Genomic DNA, 22,286 nt, shown 5'->3' with positions numbered 1-22,286 from the left:
TCACTCTCTCCGTGACTCCCTTGTCCGCTCCACACTACCCTCCAGCCCCACCAAACCCGGCACTTTTCCCTGCAACTGCATGAAGTGCTACACCTGCCCCTACACCTCCCCCCTCACCCCCATCCCAGGCCCCAAGAAAACTTTCCACATCAAACAGATGTTCACCTGCACATCTGCTAATGTGGTATACTGCATCCACTGTTCCCATTGTGACCTCCTCTACATCGGGGAAACCAAGCGGAGGCTTGGGGATCACTTTGCAGAACACCTACGCTCGGTTCGCACTAAACAACTGCACCTCCCAGTCGCAAACCATTTCAACTCCCCCTCCCATTCCTCAGATGACATGTCCATCCTGGGCCTCCTGCAGTGCCACAACGATGCCACCCGAAGATTGCAGGAACAGCAACTCATATTCCGCTTGGGAACCCTGCAGCCCAATGGTATCAATGTGGATTTCACAAGCTTCAAAATCTCCCCTCCCCCTACCGCATCCCAAAACCAGCCCAGCTCGTCCCCGCCTCCCTAACCTGTCCTACCTCCCACCTATCCCCTCCTCCCACCTCAAGCCCCACCCCCATTTCCTACCTGCTAACCTCATCCCGCCCCCTTGACCTGTCCGTCCTCCCCGGACTGACCTATCTCCTCCCTAACTCCCCACCTACACTCACCTTTACTGGCTCCATCCCTGTGTCTTTGATCTGTCTGTTTCCTCTCCACCTATCTTCTCCTCTATCCATCTTCAATCCATCTCCCCCTCTCTCCCTATTTATTTCAGAACCCCCTTCCCCTCCCCCATTTCTGAAGAAGGGTCTAGGCCCGAAACATCAGCCTTCCTGCTCCTCTGATGCTGCTTGGCCTGCTGTGTTCATCCAGCTCTACACCTTGTTATCTCATGAATATTTGCAAAATGTGCATCACTTCATTAACTGTCAAACTAATTAGGACTGCTCACATACCTGTCAGAAACAATTATCAAAAGAGTCAAAAGAGAGCTGTGAAAGGAAACTGTCAAAAGTGTCACAATAATGTGTCAAAAGCAACTTTCAAAAGGATATGCCAAAATTGTCAAAGTTAGCTCTTTATATCTTTGAAAAAAGTGTCCAGAATGTTTTAAAAAAAAGCTTATCCTTTCATACTGTCTTTGCCCTAAACCAAGGGCTAAAATTACTGGATGAGAAATGTATGATTAACTTCACAGTTCATTATCTCATTTTGGTGCCTGCTATTTCAGTTCAATGTGGTTGTATTTTCCTTTAAGTAGGACTATAAGTTCTTGTTTTGTTGTCATAGGAATTATGCATTTAAGTAAAATGTTTGTTGTTATAAGGGGCAGCCAAATAATAATGTCAAGGTCCTCAATTTTTTAATGTCAGGAAGCACAACATCCAATTTGTCTTATTATAAAGTCTCACAAACAGCAATAAGTGAAATGACCAAAACCGTGGTGTTGATTAATTAATTTGTTTTTTGAGCAGGAATGTAGAATCCATTGGTTCAAACTAAGGAAAAACAGCCTTATGTTACTTTGCTCACAAAGAAATTGATAACAAATCCATTCCAAAACCAAACTACCTTTTAATAAGCTTCATAGTTAGCAAAGAGATATCAAATGCTGAATTAATTTTAGATGAGAGGGCAAGAAAAAAAAATCGATATCTCCCACCATTGTGGTAAGCACCTCCCAAACTCACATTGAATTAGAAATGCTCTCGTTCAGCTCTACTGTACCTCCAACTTTTGAATTGTAAGCTACTCCTACTCCACATTTCTTGTTATTGGCTTGCATTGCAATTTCCCCAGCACACCTTGTACCATGCCTAAAAAAAGCAGATTAGAACTCATCAGACTCAATGGAAAATATGGCCTTATTTTTGCAAATTGCACATATATGATTTATAGTATAAAGTATACAATGTTTAAATGTACAAAGCTTAACTAGCACATATTCAGTTTAAGGCCAACATTGAAAAATGATTGTGATCCAGTATAAATTTTATAATGTTAATATTATTCTTGTAAAAATATAACGTAACTCATAGCTGGCATACCGTTGGTGAGAACTCCCAAGACATCTGCTGATTGACAGGAATGTGAAGTTTAAACATACAGGAAAAGCCTCAAACTGAAAACTGAGTCAAAGAGTCAAGCTAATACCTTCCAATATCTGTTTAACCCACTGCAGATTAATTCTTGATGTAGGTAATATAAATACAACTACCACAGGAAAACTTTTCAAAACCCTTATTTTTGTGCATATTTCAAATTTAAAATCATCCAAAGGTATATGGTGCTGACTGTAATTCCCACTTGTAGATAGTTTAATATCTACATTGTGATTCTAAGTACTGCACACTGAGTAAACATGTACCAGCAACTGAGACTTTCACATTATGGCAATGTTTACACAGAATATGAGAAAGCGTGGACCAAGGAGAGTCTGCTCTTTTCATGTGTAAAGAAAGGAAAAGGAATACAGGAGAAGGAATGAGAATTCTTTGTTTGTAGTATTTGGCTCTGCTGCATTAAAAAACATTTCACCAGCCACTGATAAATGGTTGTTTAGTTTTGCTGTGGTCTGTATCAATACCTTTTCAGTGTTGTGAGCTAAATTAGAAGTCCACCTCTTAGACATCTCTAAATCGGGAATCTGCAACCATACACTATCCATACTGTAATAACTCTGGAAATCTCCAAAATGATAATTAATTATGCTGACTCACTGAAGTACATGTGAAGAGATGATACATGGGAACTGCATTGATGGATTCCCAGGATGGTTCTTATCAATACAGCAAGTCATTATGTGACAAAATATAAAATGATGCCGCATCAATATGACATTTTTCAACTTATTATTTGTGGTCCAGCAATGCTGGTTAAAAGAAACACGTTAGCTTTCCTGGCTGAGGAACTTTGGGGAAAGGATCTAAAGGTTATTTTCTTTGCATTGCAGGCATTGCAACTTTGTAAGAATTAAGGATTTTTTTCAAATCTTCACACGGTGTAGCTGGCGAACTTCTGCTGTGACAAGTTTTTGCAATAGAATTCTCATCCAAGGTGAATATTCTAATTACACTGGCAATGGTGCTAACATCCAACCAAAATATAGAAGTGCCCTTAACACCAGAAAATGAGTCAACCAAGATGTGAAAATCTTGGTCCCTCACTGCTGAGCACTCACTACTGTTGCAACAGATAGAAAATTTATGATACCCATACCTAATAGGAAACATCGACAATCCTAGTCATTATCATGTTGTACACAACAGACTCAAAGCATTGCAAGTGATCATATTCAAATACATTATTGTATGATAACAGAGTTAAATTTAAGTTATTCAAATTTGCATGGAACTGCTCCCAGAGCACACTCGTTGGCAACTGAAGCCAATTCAGGACTTCATTTAGGCCATAATACCAAAAGATGTAAGATCAGATGCAGGCTATCCAGCCCAATGAGTCTACTCTGCCATTCAATGAGATCATGAATGAGCTGATAACTCCATTTTTCATGGAAACAGGGATTGAACTCTGAAATTGTTTGGCAAATTCCCTATGCAAAAACTAATGGCCCTAAGTTATCACCTATCAGTAATTTTAGTAAAAGTCATTGTCAGCACAAGATGGAAACTCCTTGTTTGTGCTTACAGCTACTTTTCCAATCAAATTATTAACAGAGGAAAAAAAACTCTCAAGATTAGCTTGGTAACTTAAAGGAAAGTCTGTAAAAGACATTTGTGTCCAGGATTTTTGGTAATTATCAAAATGTGGAGTGCTCGGAAATGGTGCAACCTTTAGCATTTGCATCATGGATTTCTAGATCCTGCCAATACCATAGCATACCTGTTATCACTCTAACCTTAACACAGGAGAGAATCTCAGCAGTTCTCTTGATCTCCTGTTGAATCTTCTGCAGAAATACTTAAGGATAAGCTGCTTTTATGGGTTTACCTAGTCTCTCAGAGGATGCTGCTGAAGTTTTGGAAACCCAGTGAAAATTGCATCCAATGGCTGTATCCTCCTGCCTGCCTTCTACATAATCCACTTTTATGCAAGTGTGGAATTCCTCTTTCCTATATTAATTATCATGTACCAATCAACACCAGCTTTGAGGAGGAATGCACATTAATTGTGTGTGAGATCAAGCAACCCAAACTGAAGTTTGCATTAGCTAACTTCAATCCACAGAATCAAGAATTGCTACAATGCAGGAGGAGGCCATTCAGTCCATCATGTCTGCACCAGCTCTCTGAGCATTTTAGCTTAGTGCCAAACTCTTGCCTTTTCCCCAAGACTCCACATTTTGTTTCTATTTAAATAACCAGCCAATGTCCTCTTCAGTTGGTCTGCCCCCACTATGCTACCGGGGAATGCCTTCCAAACCCAGAACACTCACTGGGTGAAAAAGCTTTTTCCCAGGACTCCACATTTTGTTTCTATTTAAGTAACCAGCCAATGTCCTCTTCAGTTGGTCTGCCCCCACTATGCTACCGAGGAATGACTTCCAAACCCAGAACACTCGCTGGGTGAAAAAGCTTTTTCTCACCTTATACTTGCTTCTTTTGCAAATCACTTTAAAATCTGTGCCCTGTGATTCTCAATCCTTTTGTAAGAAGGAGCTATTTTTCCATGATTATTCTGTCCAGACGTCTCATGATTTTGAAAACTTCTATCAAATTTCTCCCCAGACTTCACATTTCCAAGGAAATCATTCCCAACTTCTCCAATCTATCCTCATAAACAAAGTTTCTCATCCTTACCAAGAAATATAATTTACACTTTTTTTTACCATTGACTGCTGATTTTATCAATGTGTCAAAAGACAAAAGAAATTTTGCAGAAATTCCCAGGCCTTCCACTATTACTTCATCAGATGTGGTGCAGGAGATTTCCACTGTACTTCCAGTAAAGCTACGATGGCAGAGGAAATTACTGGCCAAATTCTTTTTAACTTCTCATTTTACTAAAATGAATCTAGATCCTGATGTGTGAAAGGCTTCAGTAAATTTCATGTTTTATTATAAGAAGTGTTAACTTACTTATTTTCATTGGTTGGGTCATATCTGGGAAATGGATCAGGGTCATTATCATTAAAATCGTAGCTTGCTTCTGGATCCTGTAGAAATAAAAATGGAAGTTGAAGCATTAATTGTCAAGTATCACAATTAACATTTTTGAAACTTTGATATTATATTTGTTTGAAATAATTGGAATATTTCTCAGGAATATTTGTGATCCAAGTCTACAGAGGAATATTTAAAGTCTAAATGATGTGATTAGCTTCCATATAAATACAATCAATAATAGTGTTGAAATGTAAAGAAAAAGTCATAGTCAATGGCAAGAGCTAGCACTTGTATTGTTGGTTTTATTATATTTAAATAAAACTTACATACAATTACAAGAATATTGTGTAATATTTTGTCTCCTGTATGGCGATTGCCCAGTTAGCTATGAATAATAAAAATAATTTTACTTTGTGGTTAATAAATTATTTCAGACCAAAATATAGGTTTCATTTAATATAGTAATTGACAGTGGACAAAAGTTGATCAAGTATCCCTCCAAATTACACACCAATCTGACTTCACTATTTCTACACTGCAGCTGGGTCAAAATCCTCGAAATCCCTTCCTAACAGCAGCGGTTGTATCTCTAGCTCACGGACTGCAGCAGTTCAAGAAAGCAAATCATCACCTTCTTCTCAAGGACAGCTAGGAATGACTAACAAATGCCTATGCTTGAACGTAGGAAATAAAGCCATGATCATTTAGTACTGCATCATGTGCTGTATGTGCACTTCGATAGCCCAACATTCAAAATTATTTTGATCAAACTTTGGGAAGTAGCTTACACAAATGTAATTATGATGTGGAGGTGCCCCAGTTGGACTGGGACAAACAAGGTCCATTTGAGGGTTTATTTGAAAAGACAAGCAATAAACCTGCCGGACTATAATCTGGTGTCATGTGATTTCTGAAAATGTAATTACATTTCATTTAAAAAACGGGAATATTGAGAAAAACCATGTGTTCAATGTGGCTACGTCTCCAGTTTCTTTTTGTGAAATTTATTGTTTGCATGTTCAGCTCCATAGATTTCAAATATTGATAAATTGACAATCTATCAAGAATTGAGATAGGATCAATTTAGTTTAACTTTCAACATATCATGGAAATTATTTTTTCTTATTTAAAGTTTCAAATGGGAATAGTGACCAATTGTTATGAAAAATAGTATTAAATTCTGCACTTACTACTTCAATAGATAAATTCTTTTTGATAAACATTGAGAATCTATAGATCTAAGCAATTTGATAATATAGAATTTCCTTGTTGATTCTGATTTAATATTTTGAAAAATACTGTCAGCATTGAAACGTATTAAAAAGTAAGTTTGGCAAGATTTTGATGGTAAGAAACCATTGTTTTCAAACAAATCTAGTGAGATGTGTCAACGTAAGTATATGTACGCAATTTCTATTGATATTTCAGCATCCCAGCCCAGAGTCTTCAAAACTGGGCCAAAGCAAATTTCTACCTCTTCTCCATGCAGCCACTTGCTGCCTTTCCAAATAAGTACATGAACTGAATGACACTGTCGTGTAACCTTGGATAGATTTATCTTGCTGCAAAGGACAGTGCACACTTCAAAACAGTGAAAGCTTCCAGGAGAAAGAATGTCGAAACTATGAAACTTCACCCCTACAAGGAGGTTCAGATTAAAAATGGTGGGTCGAATCTTACAGGGATCTGACGAAGGTGGCCTATGGCAAAATGTTTGGGAGGATCAGGCAATAAGTGTGATGAGGCCCATCTTGGCATTGAGATCACCTCACTCCAAACCTATGCTTTTCACATGCTGCCTGGCATTACTTACCTATCTGTACAATTTGTGTGGTGTCTATTGGCTATATGTTCAGTTGTGGTTTTTATGGTCTCTATAGAGGCCATTAAGTATTTAAAAAGAAATTCAAACACACAGTTATTAACTAACAGAATGGCACCACAAGATTTCACGTTTTTAAACAAGAAAAACTCCTCTACATATATATTTAACTAAGCAAACTTCACTGACTTAGTGCCATTGTTTGTCAAAACATAGAATGGAAATCTCCCAGCCCTGAACGAAACAGGCACTAGCAGGTCAGTTGAAAAAATCTGGCGAGATCAATATAATGAGAGTCTTGACATGAAAGAAAAGAAAATTTCAATTTTTCACCAAGTTTGGAATGGTGAGACAAGAAACTCACCAATGAGCAACAAAAGGTGTATTTGCATCATTAGCATTGCATTGTGGACAGAACCTAAATGATAAGAAAGCCAGGTACATTGTCATAGTTGTCAGTAATGATCTGTCAAGGAGTAGTTAAGTGGCTGTACATCACCAGGTCACATCAACGTCACACTGACAGCACACGCCAGCAGTTTACATTGCAAACACACCGCATGTATTTCAACCAAATGCCATGTCTCAAAGTTTAAGAGGAGTAGTCATCAGTCAAATCAAGGAGTCTGACGTCATTCAGGGGGTTTCACCACAGCCAGTCGATGGCAGTGTCTGATCTCAATCCAGAGACTTGGACATGGTCAATCTGCTGCTTGAAGCAGCCAGGGTCAGACGTTCCATTACATTACAGCCTGGGAATTGGACCACAGTCAGTACTGTAGGTCCAGTGCAATCAGTCAGAGGATTAGTAGTGAGTCAGTCAGGGAGTTGCACAGACATCAGTTAGGGGGTCTGATAACGTCTCAGTTGGGTCTGTTTTTCCAAATTGTTCACAGGGGTGAGCTATGATCAGTCCTGGGAGTATGTTCACTGAAAATCAAGGTGGAGCTATCAGGGAGCACCGCTGTGGTAGGGAATTTGGGGAAGTCAGTTGTGCATTCAAGTTGGAACACTGTCCAGGAGGCCAAGCAGCAAATGCAGATGCTTTAAGCCACCTCCTATTGGCAGATACACCACTATTGGTCCCTCCCCTGGAAGGGTCCATTCTGGTTTTAAACTTTCTGGACACCATTCTGGTCACCACTGACAATATCCGACTGTGGACACAAAAGATTCTGTCCTGGCAAAACGCAAACAGCTGGCGGTGATGGGAGAAACAAAAGGGCCAACACAACCAGAATTGGAACCTTTATATGTTATCTGGGTCTCTGGATTAACAGTCCAGCGATAGTATCACTACACCATCGCCTCCCCACTGTTGGCAAGAAGTTATGCCTGGTGGCCAGGAATGGATGCCAACATAGCTGCATTAGTGCAGCTAGAGTGCCAACAAGGACAAAATTACCACCAGCAGCACCCCACATTTGTGGGAATGGCCAGGTAAAACCTGGACTCATTTACACGTCAACTCTGCCAGTCCTTTCAACATCTCAATATTCTTGGTCATTGTGGATGCCCATTCAAATTGGTTGAACGTGCATAGAGTTCATTCAACAAACTCAGGGGATGACAATTGAAAAGTTGCGAGCATACATGGACTCTCGGAAGTTTTGCTCACGAACAATGGAACATCATTTACCAGTAAGGATTTAAAGTACTTCCAAATGTTGAATGACATTTGGCATGTTTGGACAACTCCATACCGTCCATCGTCCAATGATCTGGTGGAAAGAGCAGTCCAAATGTTGAAGATAGGCTTAAATAAACAGCCTACTGCTTCACTCAGTTCCTGTTCGATTATAGGACCATCCTTCACGCAACTACAGGGTTAGCTCCAGCAGAGTTGCTGATGGGGAAAAGACTCCACACCAGGTTAAGCTTGATATTTCCAGACCTGGGGAAGACCGTGAAACAACAGCGGGAATGCCAATGCTGGCCGCATGCCTCCTCTAAGTGAGAGAGACAGTTTACTTCAGGGGACTAAGTTTGGTGTCAAAACCATGGAAATGGCCCTCCATGGGTATGAGGCAAGGTCGATGTGAGGTAAGGTTCTGTGACATATGAAGTTCGGGTAGTTGAAGTTGCATGATCAAACATGTGGGTCATTTGAAAGCCCCTACCTCACAAACGGGCAGGTGCAAAACATACCTGGCCCCTCAGAACAGCCAGAAAGACTGTCAGAAACCGTGGGTTCTCCCCCTCTGTCTAGCGTTGAAAAAACATCAGAGTCCAAGGTGGATGCAGCCTTGATACCATTCCCACTTAGAGAAGAGAAGGAAACTCTCCCCAGACGTTCAGGGCACAAAAGACAGGCTATGGTCTGGTGCACGCCACCCATGTCTGAGTCACAGTCAGAGGAATTGGACCTCAGGCAAAAACAGTCCAGGAGAAACTACATCCCGGACTTGGGGTGAGGGGAGAGGGAGTCGGGGTGTTGGGGTGGTGGTGAGGTATGTAGTGATTGGAACGTGAGCCAAGTGGATCTCATTGACTATGAGATTCTTGATTGGTGTTGTTGACCTGGGCAAATCAGAAAGCCCTGACTGACAGATATAAACAGGAGATCCATACTAGGGACTGGTTCTAAGTTGGCTGGTCACAGCCCATTTTCTGTGCAAATGTAAATAAAGGATGACTTGGCGACGGGATACTGGCTGCTGTGCAGTTATTTCAGATACCCTCCAGAAAACTCTGCTAATTCTAACCAAATTTTGGAGTTTGAGTAACAATGAGGTCATCTGTTGTCTTCTTACCCAGGCAATTTTAGTAAGTCATTTGGTCCTTGAGGTGATCAGATTTCATTGTGATCTGTTTGCAGCAGGTTTGTGGCAAAATATTAGTAGAACGAGTCTGTTTCCCCAGCAGCTGATTTTAACTTTCCACTATTTGCAGACAGGCACTTTAGGGGAAGAAAAGCTTGCACTTGTAAATGCATTGCTACTTTACATTTTCGCCTATTTGATTAATATTCATTGTTTATTTAGAATTCAGATTCATTGTGTCTAAATTTTGAATGCTTGGAGCATGAATGTATCCACATACTCAGCACTTGTGTATGGGTTCCAACATCAACTAAAATTTCTGTATTAAACAATCTGTGAAATTAATTCTGCAACAATGAAGTAACTCCATGATTCAAATACTTAATTATAAGGTCAGAGATAGTTAGAACTGCAGATGCTGGAGTCAGAGGTAACACAGTGTGGAGGTGGAGGAACACAGCAGGTCAGGCAGCATCAGAGGAGCAGGAAAGTTGACATTTCGGGTCAGGACCCTTTTTCTGAAGAAGGGTCCCGACTCGAAATGTCAATTTTCCTGCTCCTCTGATGTTGTCTGGCCTGCAGTATTCCTCCAGCTCCACACTGTGTTGCCCTTAATTATAAGGTAATTGGTTTAACTTCCATAATGAATTAAATGATATTCATTCTCAGGATTTTGCCAGCAAATATGTGAAAGTGGAACTTTGCAAACCATAAGTGTAGAAATTAATTCTTGTGCCTTAGTTTTCTGTTGCTGCCTATAAATAGTTGCAGTTCAATACAATCATGTTGAATTTGCGTTTCAGCTTTAGTAGAGTTAAGATTAATCCTGGAGATTGAAAAAATTCTAAAAATATTCCTTTCAGCGTTACTCACATAATTTGCTTGAATATCCGTGTGATTCCATTCCAACCCATCATCAAGCACAGTAAGCACAATTCCTTTGCCTGTTATTCCCTTCTTCCACACAGGGATAACATGAAGATCTAGTTTTGGCAGGGATGATGAAGTCCTTGTATCTTGCTTTAGATGGAACAATATATAAAATATAATAAGATCTTGAATGTATTTTTTTAATAACGTGCATGTCTGAAAGATGAGTTTTCTTTTGAAGCTAAGAGCTTCGAGCAGCAAACAATTAATTAGTCAATGAATAATTCAATGTTGTGGGTGGTTGTTGAAAACTCTGGTGAATCATAATGAACACAAATACATCCCTGTCTCTGCAGAAATTACTGGCACTCCATGACTCATCCTGTGCTGTATTGTCAGCAGGATCTATAGGGACTATTCTTTGAAATATATGATCTTTTCTTTCCCATTGGAGTATATTGTAGACTTTCTTAACACTCAATAAGAAATCAGTTCTCTTTTGTCTCCATGCTTTGAGGCTATTGCATGTTGTTTTTGTTGCATGGTACTTTTGACTGAATTACTAAAATACCTGAAAGTATTAATCATTGTTCAGCAAAGCATTCTGAGGTATGCAAACAAAACCAAAAGCTCTCTTTGCTCCTGCATCTGAAATGTTTCAAAATTCTTTCTTAATGCTAAATGGTTCACCAAGACTAATCTATGAGTTTGTAGGCTCAACATAGTTTCTAGAAGATACCCTAAGCATAGCCAAACAGACTTCATATGGACACAAAAGTTAAAATCACAATCAGAAACTGATGTATTTATTTGCTGTAGAAAATGGAAGTGTCCCACTGATGCGCTAAAGTTGCTCCATGGGATAAGCTTTGAGTAACATTGGCAAAACTGTATACAGGTACAGCAATAAGTTCTCCAAGTACAAGGGAGTTGCAGGGTAAAAGGTAAAGTCACCATAGTCCTACCAAGCCATAGGGCTGCTTTCTCATTAGCCAGAGAGATGACTCAAGCTTAACGTAAGGGTCACCACACTTCAGGCAAGGGGAAAGATTGAGAAGGAGGGTCCTTCATGGCTTCCTGAGTCAGTGCAGGAAATGAGCCCGTGCTATTCGCTTTGTATCCCCAATCAATCCCTCGTGGCAATAGAAATCACCAGTCATCAGAAGAAATCAGAAAAAATACCAGCTTTTGCTTGGAAGTTCAATGGGGTGTTCTGTTTCAGAGAATCATACTTTATGAAAATAGGCATTGCTGTGTTAGAGCTTGTAATTAAATTGTATTCCTGGTTAACATCAGGAGGCTAAAACAAGTTGGAAGTGAAGCAGAGGACAGCAACTTTAAGCTTGGTGATGAATCTTGCATTTTTTGCCTAAGACTGAGTATCTCAGATTTTTTGAAGGGATTTCCATCACAAGACTTAGCAGATTTTCTCTCCACATCTCACCAAACCCCATTAATTACCTACCTCACCCCTATGGCGGCTCTCATATCCAATTATGGCCCCATCTTACCACACGTGAACATTTCCGGAACAATTCACAGCTCAGAGGATATCTGGAATTCACCAGCATTGTTTGCACCCATGCCCTCTTTAAAAGCCTGTTATGCTCCTGGATGAGCACTGTCAGTCCAGAGCTGCCTTGCACAGTGCCTGGCATTTGCCCAGGCCATGGTAGACAGTGGGAATCCTCATCCTGCTTTGTTAGAAGGGTCCTGGAGCTTCTGTTGGATGGTGTGCTACAGAGGCAGGACTTCCTCTCCCCTCAGGACCTGCTGTGGAGGCCACAACACCAGACCATGCCAGCCTGGTCCAAGGATGCCATGTGGTTCGGTGCAAACTTGGTCAGCTGGAGGAATGTACAGAACTGTCAGAAGTAGGGCAATTACTTTCTCCGCTCTGGCAGCATTAAACGTCACCATTTCTATCAGCTCATACTTAATCTGTCTTTGCTACTGTACCCATCTCCTAGCAAGGCTCATGCTCAAACATTCTCACTGTTGTCTGCAGCAACTTCCCTCCCTTGCTTTGACCTACTGCATGTCCTCTGCACTGCCTACTCACTCACCCACACAAAAAGAAATAGCTGTGCCATCCACCTTCATTTCCTTAATGCCTGCCTCTCTTTCATTCCAGGAGAAAATCAACCCAGAATCATGGTGATTTGCCCAACATTCAGCCCTCATCCCTTAAATGAAGAGCATCTTGACTCTGACAGCCCCATTGGTGAACCGAAAGTTTCCAATCGCCTGGACTGGTATTGGAAGCTGCCTTTGATTCACTGTGCCAATGTCCCCATGACTTGACTGACACCTGCTGACAACCATGACCAGGTTATTAGCTTTGTGTCTGCCCTAAGGCAAAACAGGAGCAATATGAGCTTGGAATCTCTGTCTGAAGGGATCAAAGCCCAAAAGAGGCAAGGCAAATCAATGCAATGCTGTAAGCATTTGGTAAGCTCAGAGTGAGTGAGTGGTTATACAACAAGAAAAGAGCCCAGGCATGCAGTCTGGTTTAGACCATGAGCTGAGTGTGTGTCCCTGAGTGCACAGTATCCTTGTAGCAGCATTACAATGATAGTTGCTGGCACAGCCTAATGTGCTGCATTAAAATACAGAAGCATCCTGAAAATGGATTGGAAATGTGCCATGAGGCTGGCACATGTTGGATCCCAATGTTCATGAACATGGGCTGAGTGTGGACAGTGCCCATGGTGCATTGTTGACATGTTGTAATCCAGTGTTAAACATGAAAGTCCTTTGGAGCAAGTAGTAAGCTGAATTCACCAGGTACCCTCTCTGGTTTACATGTCAACTTTTCTCAATATCTAATTTGTTCAGCAAGTTTGATAAGGTAGAAAGCTGAATATCAATGAGGCGAGTTAGCCTGTCAACAAGGCAGTTTACAAGCTATGATCCTCCTTAATTTGCAAATCACCATTGCCCAGCAAAGAATGAGTCTCACCACTCGGCAAATACGTAAAAAATGCAGCAAAATGTTGTCAACATCAAGTTCGGCCTCAGCAAACTTCTCATCCTATTCCACCACATTGGGCAGACCCCTTGGAGATTCTACCTGAGGTGGTTAACAACATGGAATTATAGTACCTACTTTATGAAATAGTGCATATCTCATATTTGTTATCAACAACATTATATGGATACAAAAATGGGACCGTGAATGCTGAAGTCAATGGAATACATCTGACCGGTATTGCTGCTGAACTAAGTTGAAAATGATTTGAATAATATTATTGTCAATGGACGGAGTCCTTGAACAAATACAAGAAGAAGTAAATAGCTGACGATGAGCAGACAGATGACATCCATTAGTTATGTTAGCAAAGAAAAGTTTACAAAAGTGTTTTGGTACAACAGACTTGAATATTGCTGAAACAAGACACAACTTGTCGAAACTTTTCATCTTGCACTCAGCAGGACATACTTCAAGAATACAAATTCATGGGGAAAACCAACATTTATACTACATGAGAGGAGAGTGCTGAGTGGTTGGCAAGTGGATTCTGATTGGTAGAGATATTGCCATGCTGAATGCATCAATAAATGATGGTTGACAATTAAATACCAGGCTTTGTTTAAATTTTAAACCAGGCAGATTGACTCTGATTGGTCAGAGCATTGCCTTGAGAAATGAATCAGTGGATGTTGTCACCAGTTTTCTGAAGAAGAGTCACCAGACCCAAAACATTAACTCTGTTTTTTCCTTCACAGATGCTGCCAGACCTGCTGATTTACGGCATCCGCAGTTCTTTCAGTTTATGTCACCAATCTTGTTGAGTAGAAACAGGTATGGGTGCAGTGCTTCTGACAAAAGACAAAATATGCCCTTTCAGCAATATTAAAGGAACATTTTTGGAATTGTTCATTTTTGGAAGTACCGAGGGGTTAATTTTGACATTTTATTCATTCATGGGATGTGCGTGTCATGGACTGAATGGCCTGTTGATGATCCTACATCTTCTGACCTGTATTTTGTGGAGGCAATGGGTGCCTAGTTCACTGGCTAGAGAGACAGCAAGATCCCCCATGTTGCCTCTAGCCACATCCTGCATCACTCAGGTCAGCAGCAGGCCTTCCAGATAACTCTGTTGGCCAATCAGAGACCAGCAATTCTTCTGTGCTCAGAAGTGGTAAGGTGGCAGCTAATTCTGGTATGACCCGCACCCAAGGCCTAGAATCAAACAGAACCAGCAACTAGTGAGTGGTTGCAGAATGGTAATCATGAGATGAGAAGCAAACACAGAAAATGCTGAAAGAACACAGCAGTGGAGGGAGAAACAGTTAACATTTCAAGTCTGGTATAATTCTTCTTCAAAACTGAAAGGTATCGGAAAATAGGTTCTTTTTTTGTATACTTTTGACCGAGACAGAAGAGGAGCAAGTGGACAGATGGTGTAGAGGTCCAATGTAAAAGCAAAGGAGTTGTTACAAGTGGAGAAAAAATAAATGAGATGTGAAATGGCCGTAAATTCAAGTTTGAAAGAGTGAGAATTGGTCCCTTCTATACAGAGCAAAGTCAACAAAGCACAAACACAACATAGCTGAGGGGGAGGGAGAGTGTAAGGAAACTGGAGAGCATGCATAATGCGATCAGTTTCTGAAGTTATTGAATTCAATGTTGAGACTTTGAGGCTGTGAAGTGGAAGATGAGGTATCATTCTCTGAGCTTGCATTGTGCAGAGACTAATGGGGTGAAAGTTAAAGACAAGTGGAACCTTATTGGTGTTCTGAGAAGGAGGGAAGAGGTGAGGGCAAAGTATGGGAAATAGATCAGATATGGTTGAAGGCCCTGTCAAACAAGGTGGTGGAGAATCCTTGGTTGAGGATAACGGAGGTCATGTCAGAGGCAGCGCGGTGGAAGTCAGCATCACGAGAACAGATGAGATTGAGATGGAGAAACTGGGAGAATGGAATGAAATCCTTGCAGGCATCAGGGTCTGAGGTGGGGCAGTCAATGTCATTGTGGATTTGGTGGGCTTGTAGTGGATATTGGTACACAGTCTACTCTCAGAAATGGAAAATGTGAAGACAAAGAAATCAAGCTGTCAGCCACTTTTTCCAATAAATATTTAAATGCACACTGTTTTACTGCAATTAATCAAAGTACTTACTAGATACCATTGCTGATTCCACATGGGATCAGTAAACATTTTCTCTGCCATGCAATCTGTACAGTCCCTTACTGGAGACCGCTTACTTCTTTGCTTTTCATACTGTTGTTCTGCCCAAGACACCTACAGTTAAGCCACGCACAACAATAATACAAAGGTGATTAGCCTACATTTTGTGGTTTGTTACATTATTCACATGCAATGTGACACAAAGAAGATACAACACATTGAAATGTTGTTTATGCTTTTGTCAAAAAATTGAGATTAAAATTCTTCTCACATTCTAATACCAGAAATACATGAGCAAAATATTTCCTACCAAAGCAACCACCTCATCATAACTTTATAAACTCTAAACTTCTATTGTAGATAAGCTGATACAGTTATTGGCACAGTCCCTTAAAGTGAATATTTATCTATGTTTAATGGAACAGGACCATTAAGTTATTACTCTAAACAAGGGATGGTAAAACTTATTTTCTGCCAATTTCCCTCTGAATTCTTTTCTTATGCCCACTGAAGGTGGTAATTCATGTTGGTGTACCATTTCATGTTGACACTGGTCTGTGGTACATTCCACAACATTCATACTTGATGTATGGACATGGATAATGGAAGGATACTGTTGCAAATCTCCACTAGATGTGAGGATTATGCCACAGCATCTGCAGTATTGTGTTATAGTCTGACACAAATCCTTAATTCCATTCGGTGAGATACCACGTCGAGAACAAGCTGTAGGGAAAAGTCTGTCATAGCTCAACTTAATTCTTTAATTTCCCAAGTCCAATAAATGCACACCCAACTACATTGTCACTAGCAGTTAGGATTATGAACGTTATGTAATTTATATTCTCCTTTCCATAAAGAGAAGCAGTTTATTCAATGATTTTCAATGGATTGAAAATCAGACACATAAACTATCTTACCAGGTTCCAGACATTGAAATGAACATGAATATTTACACAGCTTTGAAAAGTGAAGACAAAAACTAGCTTGATTTTTATTTGACGTGAATAGTTGCAGGATAGGAAATATTAAATCTTACACGGATTTTATTCCGTAAACTTGCTATTAAGGATTTTACTTAAATTGTTAAAAAGAACCATCTGTCGTGTCTTGTTTACTATTTTTAGAAATGATTCATACCCGTTCATCCTCAAACAATCTTTTTGTAAAGTGATCAGCACTCCTTCGAGACCTTCGTGGATGAATTTTGTGTCTGAGTAGATAGTGATTTTGAAGTGCTCCAATCTAATCAGATAGAGATTAAAGAGAATATTCAGCATAAATGAAAACAACATGACATCTTAATAATAAAGATTTTCCTCACTGTAATATCTTCTAGGTTCTCTAGATTTTGCCCTTGGATTGAAAAACTGAGAAAGGATAGTTTAGTCCATCAGCAGTTGCAGGAATATTACTGGAAACTATCATCAGAGACAGGGGAAGAACCTTTTTCCATAGAACCTCTGTTGGTTCAGTGAAGCCATTTCAGGTTGGGAACCTGACCAATTAAACTGAGCTCCTTGCTGTTGCACTTTCCCAAATCAAATTCATTACAATCTAGCCTCCATGTTTGCTGACTAATCAGGATAACACCCCTAAAAGAGCAATGAAGAACTTTTATGTGAAGGGACTTCTTCAATTCATAATAACAATAATGGTTGAAGAATACAATTCAGTGTGAGGAATAAATAATTGCAGTATGGAGGGAAAGCAAGGGATAAAAACCATCTCCTGTTTAACAGATTTGTCCCTGGAGGTGATTATTGATGCTCTGAGGTTATAGAGAGTGGTCATTAACTCTGAAGGTGGCAGTACTTGGCCAATCAGCTACAAAAAGGAGGCATGGTTGCAAGTTTCAGAGGCTGTCTGTAGCTAATGTGTGATGCTGAGGACCAAGGATCAGCACCAGAAAAGATTCAATTATCCCCTGGGTTAAGGCAAGGTATGTCAATCACTGCTGGGACATCAATCTCTCGTCTCCTTAAAATCAGCTCTCCTCTGACCAACACATCTTGTTGTCATGCAAATGACTTTGTCTTCAGTCTCCTCCTCAAATCTTTATCTTAACAGATACTCACCCTCAATGTCTTGCACCCATTTCTTACAATCAGCCTCTTCAAATATTTATTATTTCTCCTCAGCAAACAGTTCACTTCTTAGACTCACAACTGACTGTTATTTCTCCTTGTAAGTGAATACAGCCCGAAACCCAGTGACAGCCAGAGAACCAGAGCTGGAACTGCAGCCACAGACACCCTAACCACAATGAAGAAGCAGAACGCTTTGATGAATTACAGAAGAAATCTTCACATCTACAGTGGCATGACTGCACTGATGGAGTTGTGGGCCACAGATTGGGAATCTCACAGGTGACATCAGCAGATCACGAGAACGAGTGCAAACTTAAGAAATTCAGACTGTGGTCCCCTTGACAGCTAGAGGCAATGTGTGGCCACCTGATCCATGCATATAAAGTTCTTCTTTCAAGAGTTTGTAAAGGGCTGTGACTTACTAATCCAAGACCCTAATCCTTCTGAAGCACTGTTGTTCAGACAGCTTGTTCAAACTGGCCCACAGTCAAGGTGTCTGCTATCAAGACATCACCTTCTTCAAGTTGGAGCCCTGCATTTATCCTATCCATCTCTTCCAGCTTCCTGTGGTTGAGGAAAATGATTTTACTGAAGTTGATGACCCTGTCTCTGGCTGCTGAGCAGCATATCCTCAGAGGGCCAAAGAATGGCAGAATAAATAGCACCCATGTTGCAGGGGAGTTCCACAACCAGTTCAGCTTGATTACCGTCGATGGAAGCAGTCCCCAGTAAAGTCAGTCATTTTAAACCGAAAGAACCGCTTCTGTCAGCATAAGCCGTACATTGTGGCCAAACATGGCATTGCAACTTTCAAATTTTACATTGCTCATATCAGGTTAGTTTCCATTTAATGAGTGCCTGTTGTGGGCACATTTTCTCCTAACATGACAGGGGCAGAAGACAGAGTGTGTAACCTATGCATTTTTGGTAAAGAAGGGATCTAGATTTAAAAAGGCTCTCCATCATCCTTTTAATTAGCACAATAACTTTTCAGTCAGACCTGGGAAATTCCTGGGATTCTATCCTGGGAAAGCTGGAAGAAGATGGGATAGTATTAGGATGCCAGTTCAAGATCAGTTCCCAGGACTTCCCAGCCCACGTGCCCTCTTGCCACCCGGCTGAGAAAAATACAACACTTGGACGAGTATCAAAAAATGTTACGACAAATTTGTGAAGAGAAGGCCATAACAGTATAATCTAGTTACATTTGTTGGGAAGGTCCTTAGGATATTAGACAGGAAGTATCAATGAATACGTTGTTAGTGAAAATTAGAGCACGTAGAATTGGAAATAACATGACTTAGAGAATCATAGAATCATATGGTATAAAAGGGGAGGCAGTGGCGTGATGGTAATGTCATGATTCTAGTAAGCCAGAATGCTAGGCTAATGCACTGGGTTCAAATCCAACCATAGCAGATTGTGAAATTTCAACTCAATAGAAGAATCTGGAATTGAAGGCTAGCTATGTCAATTTCCATAAAGACCCATCTGATTTACTAATGTCCTTTAGGGAAGGGATTCTGCTATCCTTAACCAGTCCGGCCTACATGTGATCTTAGCTGCCCTCTAAAATGGACCTGGCAAGCCACTGTAGGAAAGGACAATAATGCTGCCCCAGCCAATGATGCCCACATCCTACAAATGAACAAAAGTAAAGAAAGATGCCAGTTGACCAATTATTCCCACGTGGATTCTTTGAAGGAGCTACCTAATAAGTCACACTCCTGTAATTATTTTCTTTTTTAAGTATTTATCAAATCCCTATTTGAATGTTACCAATGAATCTATATCAACCACCCTTTTAAGTTGTTCATTTGAGATCATAAAATCTCCTCATACCTGCATTGGTATTTTTGTTATTTTTCATAAATCATTTGGTTACTGATCCTCCTGCCACTAAAATAAGTTTCTCTTGATTTGCTACATCAAAACACCTCATAACGCTGATTATTCCTATCAAATCTCTCCTTAACCTTTGGTGCTCTGAAGTCAGTGATCCCATTTTCTCTAATCTCTCCACATAACTGAAATCCTCATCCCTGATGTGCCATTCTAGAAAGTCTCTTCCACACAATTTACAAGACCTTGTCAGCCTTCCTAAAGTTTATCATCCAGAATTAGACACAATACTTCGACTAAGGCCTAAACAATATTCTAAAAATTGTGATATAATCTCTGATTGATAAATATTTTTCATATCGTTTATTTTAAGCTTGGGTTTTGAATTTTAATTTAGTAGCTTGTGAGCTTTCTGTGCATTTGAATCTAAGCATTAAACCCTAAGTATTTCTGTAGCCATGGTGATTTATTTTAAACAGTTTGTGACATCTACTTTGGCAGCCTAATGGGTTTTAGTTCATGTTTCTTTGACAAGGCAGATAATTGTACCTCAAAACTTTTATTAGAAAGTTCAGGCCTGTGAGGTTTTTGTTTTAACCTTAAGGGAAACACCGTTAAGGGAGACCCTTATTTCAATATTAAATTGTTTTAGGCTGTTCTGTCAAGTCTTTGTATGATGATGCGTGTATACAGCAATGTTCCTGAGAAGGGCAGAATATAGAAACTCAATTACTCTATAGTGAGGAGTTAGTAATAGTCTCAGACCAGAAAAGTTGAGATGAAACCCAGAAGAGGACTTGAAGGTGAGTTTCTTTAAACTTAAATGTGTGATAGCTCCAGGAATAAGCTTTCAGAGGTTCCATGAGTTAAAGTCACAGTTACCCTAAACTTAGTGAGATGTTGGAGAGAGAGACTCTGCTATGACTACTGCACAAGGACAGCTGTCAGGTACTATATAAGGGATTTGCATTTGTTTTGGAATTGATAAAAGATTGTTTTGCATTATTGGAATTATTCTTTTACTGTGCTTAAAACTCTCTTTGAATTTGTTTTATAAGATTGGTTCATTCTAGTTTATAATCATTTATTTTGTTTAATCATCCTCTGTTTGGTCATTAAAACAAAATATGCAATGATACATTCTTCTATCTCAGTGAAAGACCCTCTCATTAAATCTAAGATAAAGCAGACTATGATATATCCAGACAGATTTCAGTTATGGGATCTGCCTTGTCCAGCAACAATATCAGCTGGGATCTTAAGAAAAGTTTTAAAATAATTTCAGTGCTTTTAAACTACACACCTTTACTTATAGGATCAAGGATCCAATATTCTGTAACAGCCTTTTCCAATTTATTGTAGCTAAGAGGCAGAAAGTAGAGACAAGGAGAATACACATACTCATCTTGTCCTGTAGCCTTCAACAATATGTATGCATATACACCATCTGCCCCACAACCCCTTTAGAATTCTACTCTTTAGTTTAGATTATCTTTCCGCATTCTTCCTTGCAATTGAATCACTTCACATTTCTCTGCTTTAAATTTCATCTGTGACTTGTCCAACTATTCTACCAACCTGTCTATGTCCTTTTGAAATTCTTCACTATACTCCTCATGGTTTACAATCCTTCCAATTTTCGTGTCAATCATAAATTTTAAAATTGTTCCCTGTATGCCGAAATCTGGGCCATTAATGCATATCTTGAGAGCAGGGATCCTAACATCAACACATGAGGAACTCCATTCTAAACATTCTCCAGTCTGAAAAACAGCTGTTCACCACTACTTCTGTTTCTGGTTACTTATCCAATTTTGTATTCATATTGCTGCTGATCCTTACATTCCATGAACTCTAATTTTGTTCACAAGTCTGTTGTGTGGCATTCCCTTAAATGCCCTCAGGAAAACTATGTACACCCACTGGAACAGCTCATCAACTCCATCTGTCACACTATTAGATAATGCAAGCATATTAGTTAAACATGATTTACCCCTAACAAATCTGGTGGCTGTCATAATGAATGAATATTTGATCAAATGTTTATTAATTTTATCCCAAATTATATTTTAAGCTTCCAAACCATAGAGATTAAATGACTGGTCTAATTGCTGGTCTTATCTTTACACTCTTTCGAACATAAGGATGTGCCATTTGAAATTCATCTTCAGGAGAAGGAAACAAAGAACCAATACATCACTGACAGATAGGCTGCATGATTTAATCATTGCAGTTCCCATCTCTGCCTTTACTATAGATGCAAATATAGAATTGAGAGCAGCACATCATGAGTCACCAGCCTGAATACACTACAGTCAGGGAATGGGTTTAGAATAGTTTTTTTTGTCAGTATGGTCAAGGTGGCAATTAAAGAGAGCTGCAAGGACACAGATAAGGATCTCTGTGTGGTGGCATATAGGAGTACGGTATTGGAAATGTACAATGAAATGTTGCTTGCATTGGTTATCCTGCCAGGTAGCCTCCTGTCTCTGTTAAGTAGAAACAATGAGTCTCTCTCCAACTTGACTAAGGAATTTGGCTAGAACACTTTCCCTTTCCACAGACTTTATTCCATCTACCTTGCATGCTGCAGTCCCCAAGACGATGGCACTGCAGGCCCCATACCTGGTGGCACAGGCCACCAACACTTCAATTATTTCTGGGAGGATGTAACCCAATTCTCTGGTAAGATG

At 39.9% G+C, this 22,286-nt stretch overlaps 1 protein-coding gene across 3 annotated transcripts in view; it reads right to left on the bottom strand.

Annotated features, from left to right (window-relative positions):
- The window catches only part of pcsk1 (proprotein convertase subtilisin/kexin type 1), an 84,089-nt gene that overhangs the window by 50,121 nt on the left and 11,682 nt on the right, over nucleotides 1-22,286 (bottom strand). For 2 of the 3 annotated variants that reach the window (XM_048594916.1, XM_048594917.1), the window contains exons 2-6: nucleotides 16,802-16,906; nucleotides 15,653-15,775; nucleotides 10,527-10,673; nucleotides 5,043-5,119; nucleotides 1,732-1,820 (exon numbers count right to left, since the gene is read on the bottom strand). In XM_048594916.1, the coding sequence (XP_048450873.1) occupies nucleotides 1,732-1,820; nucleotides 5,043-5,119; nucleotides 10,527-10,673; nucleotides 15,653-15,775; nucleotides 16,802-16,906 (541 nt within the window). Of the gene's footprint in view, nucleotides 1-1,731; nucleotides 1,821-5,042; nucleotides 5,120-10,526; nucleotides 10,674-15,652; nucleotides 15,776-16,801; nucleotides 16,907-22,286 lie in introns of those variants that run through there. The other variant, XM_048594918.1, reaches the window with a different exon arrangement.

Source organism: Rhincodon typus, chromosome 3 (genome assembly GCF_021869965.1).
Source record: "Rhincodon typus isolate 14 chromosome 3, sRhiTyp1.1, whole genome shotgun sequence".
NCBI lineage: Eukaryota > Metazoa > Chordata > Chondrichthyes > Orectolobiformes > Rhincodontidae > Rhincodon > Rhincodon typus.
This window is presented reverse-complemented; position numbering and strand designations above follow the sequence as displayed.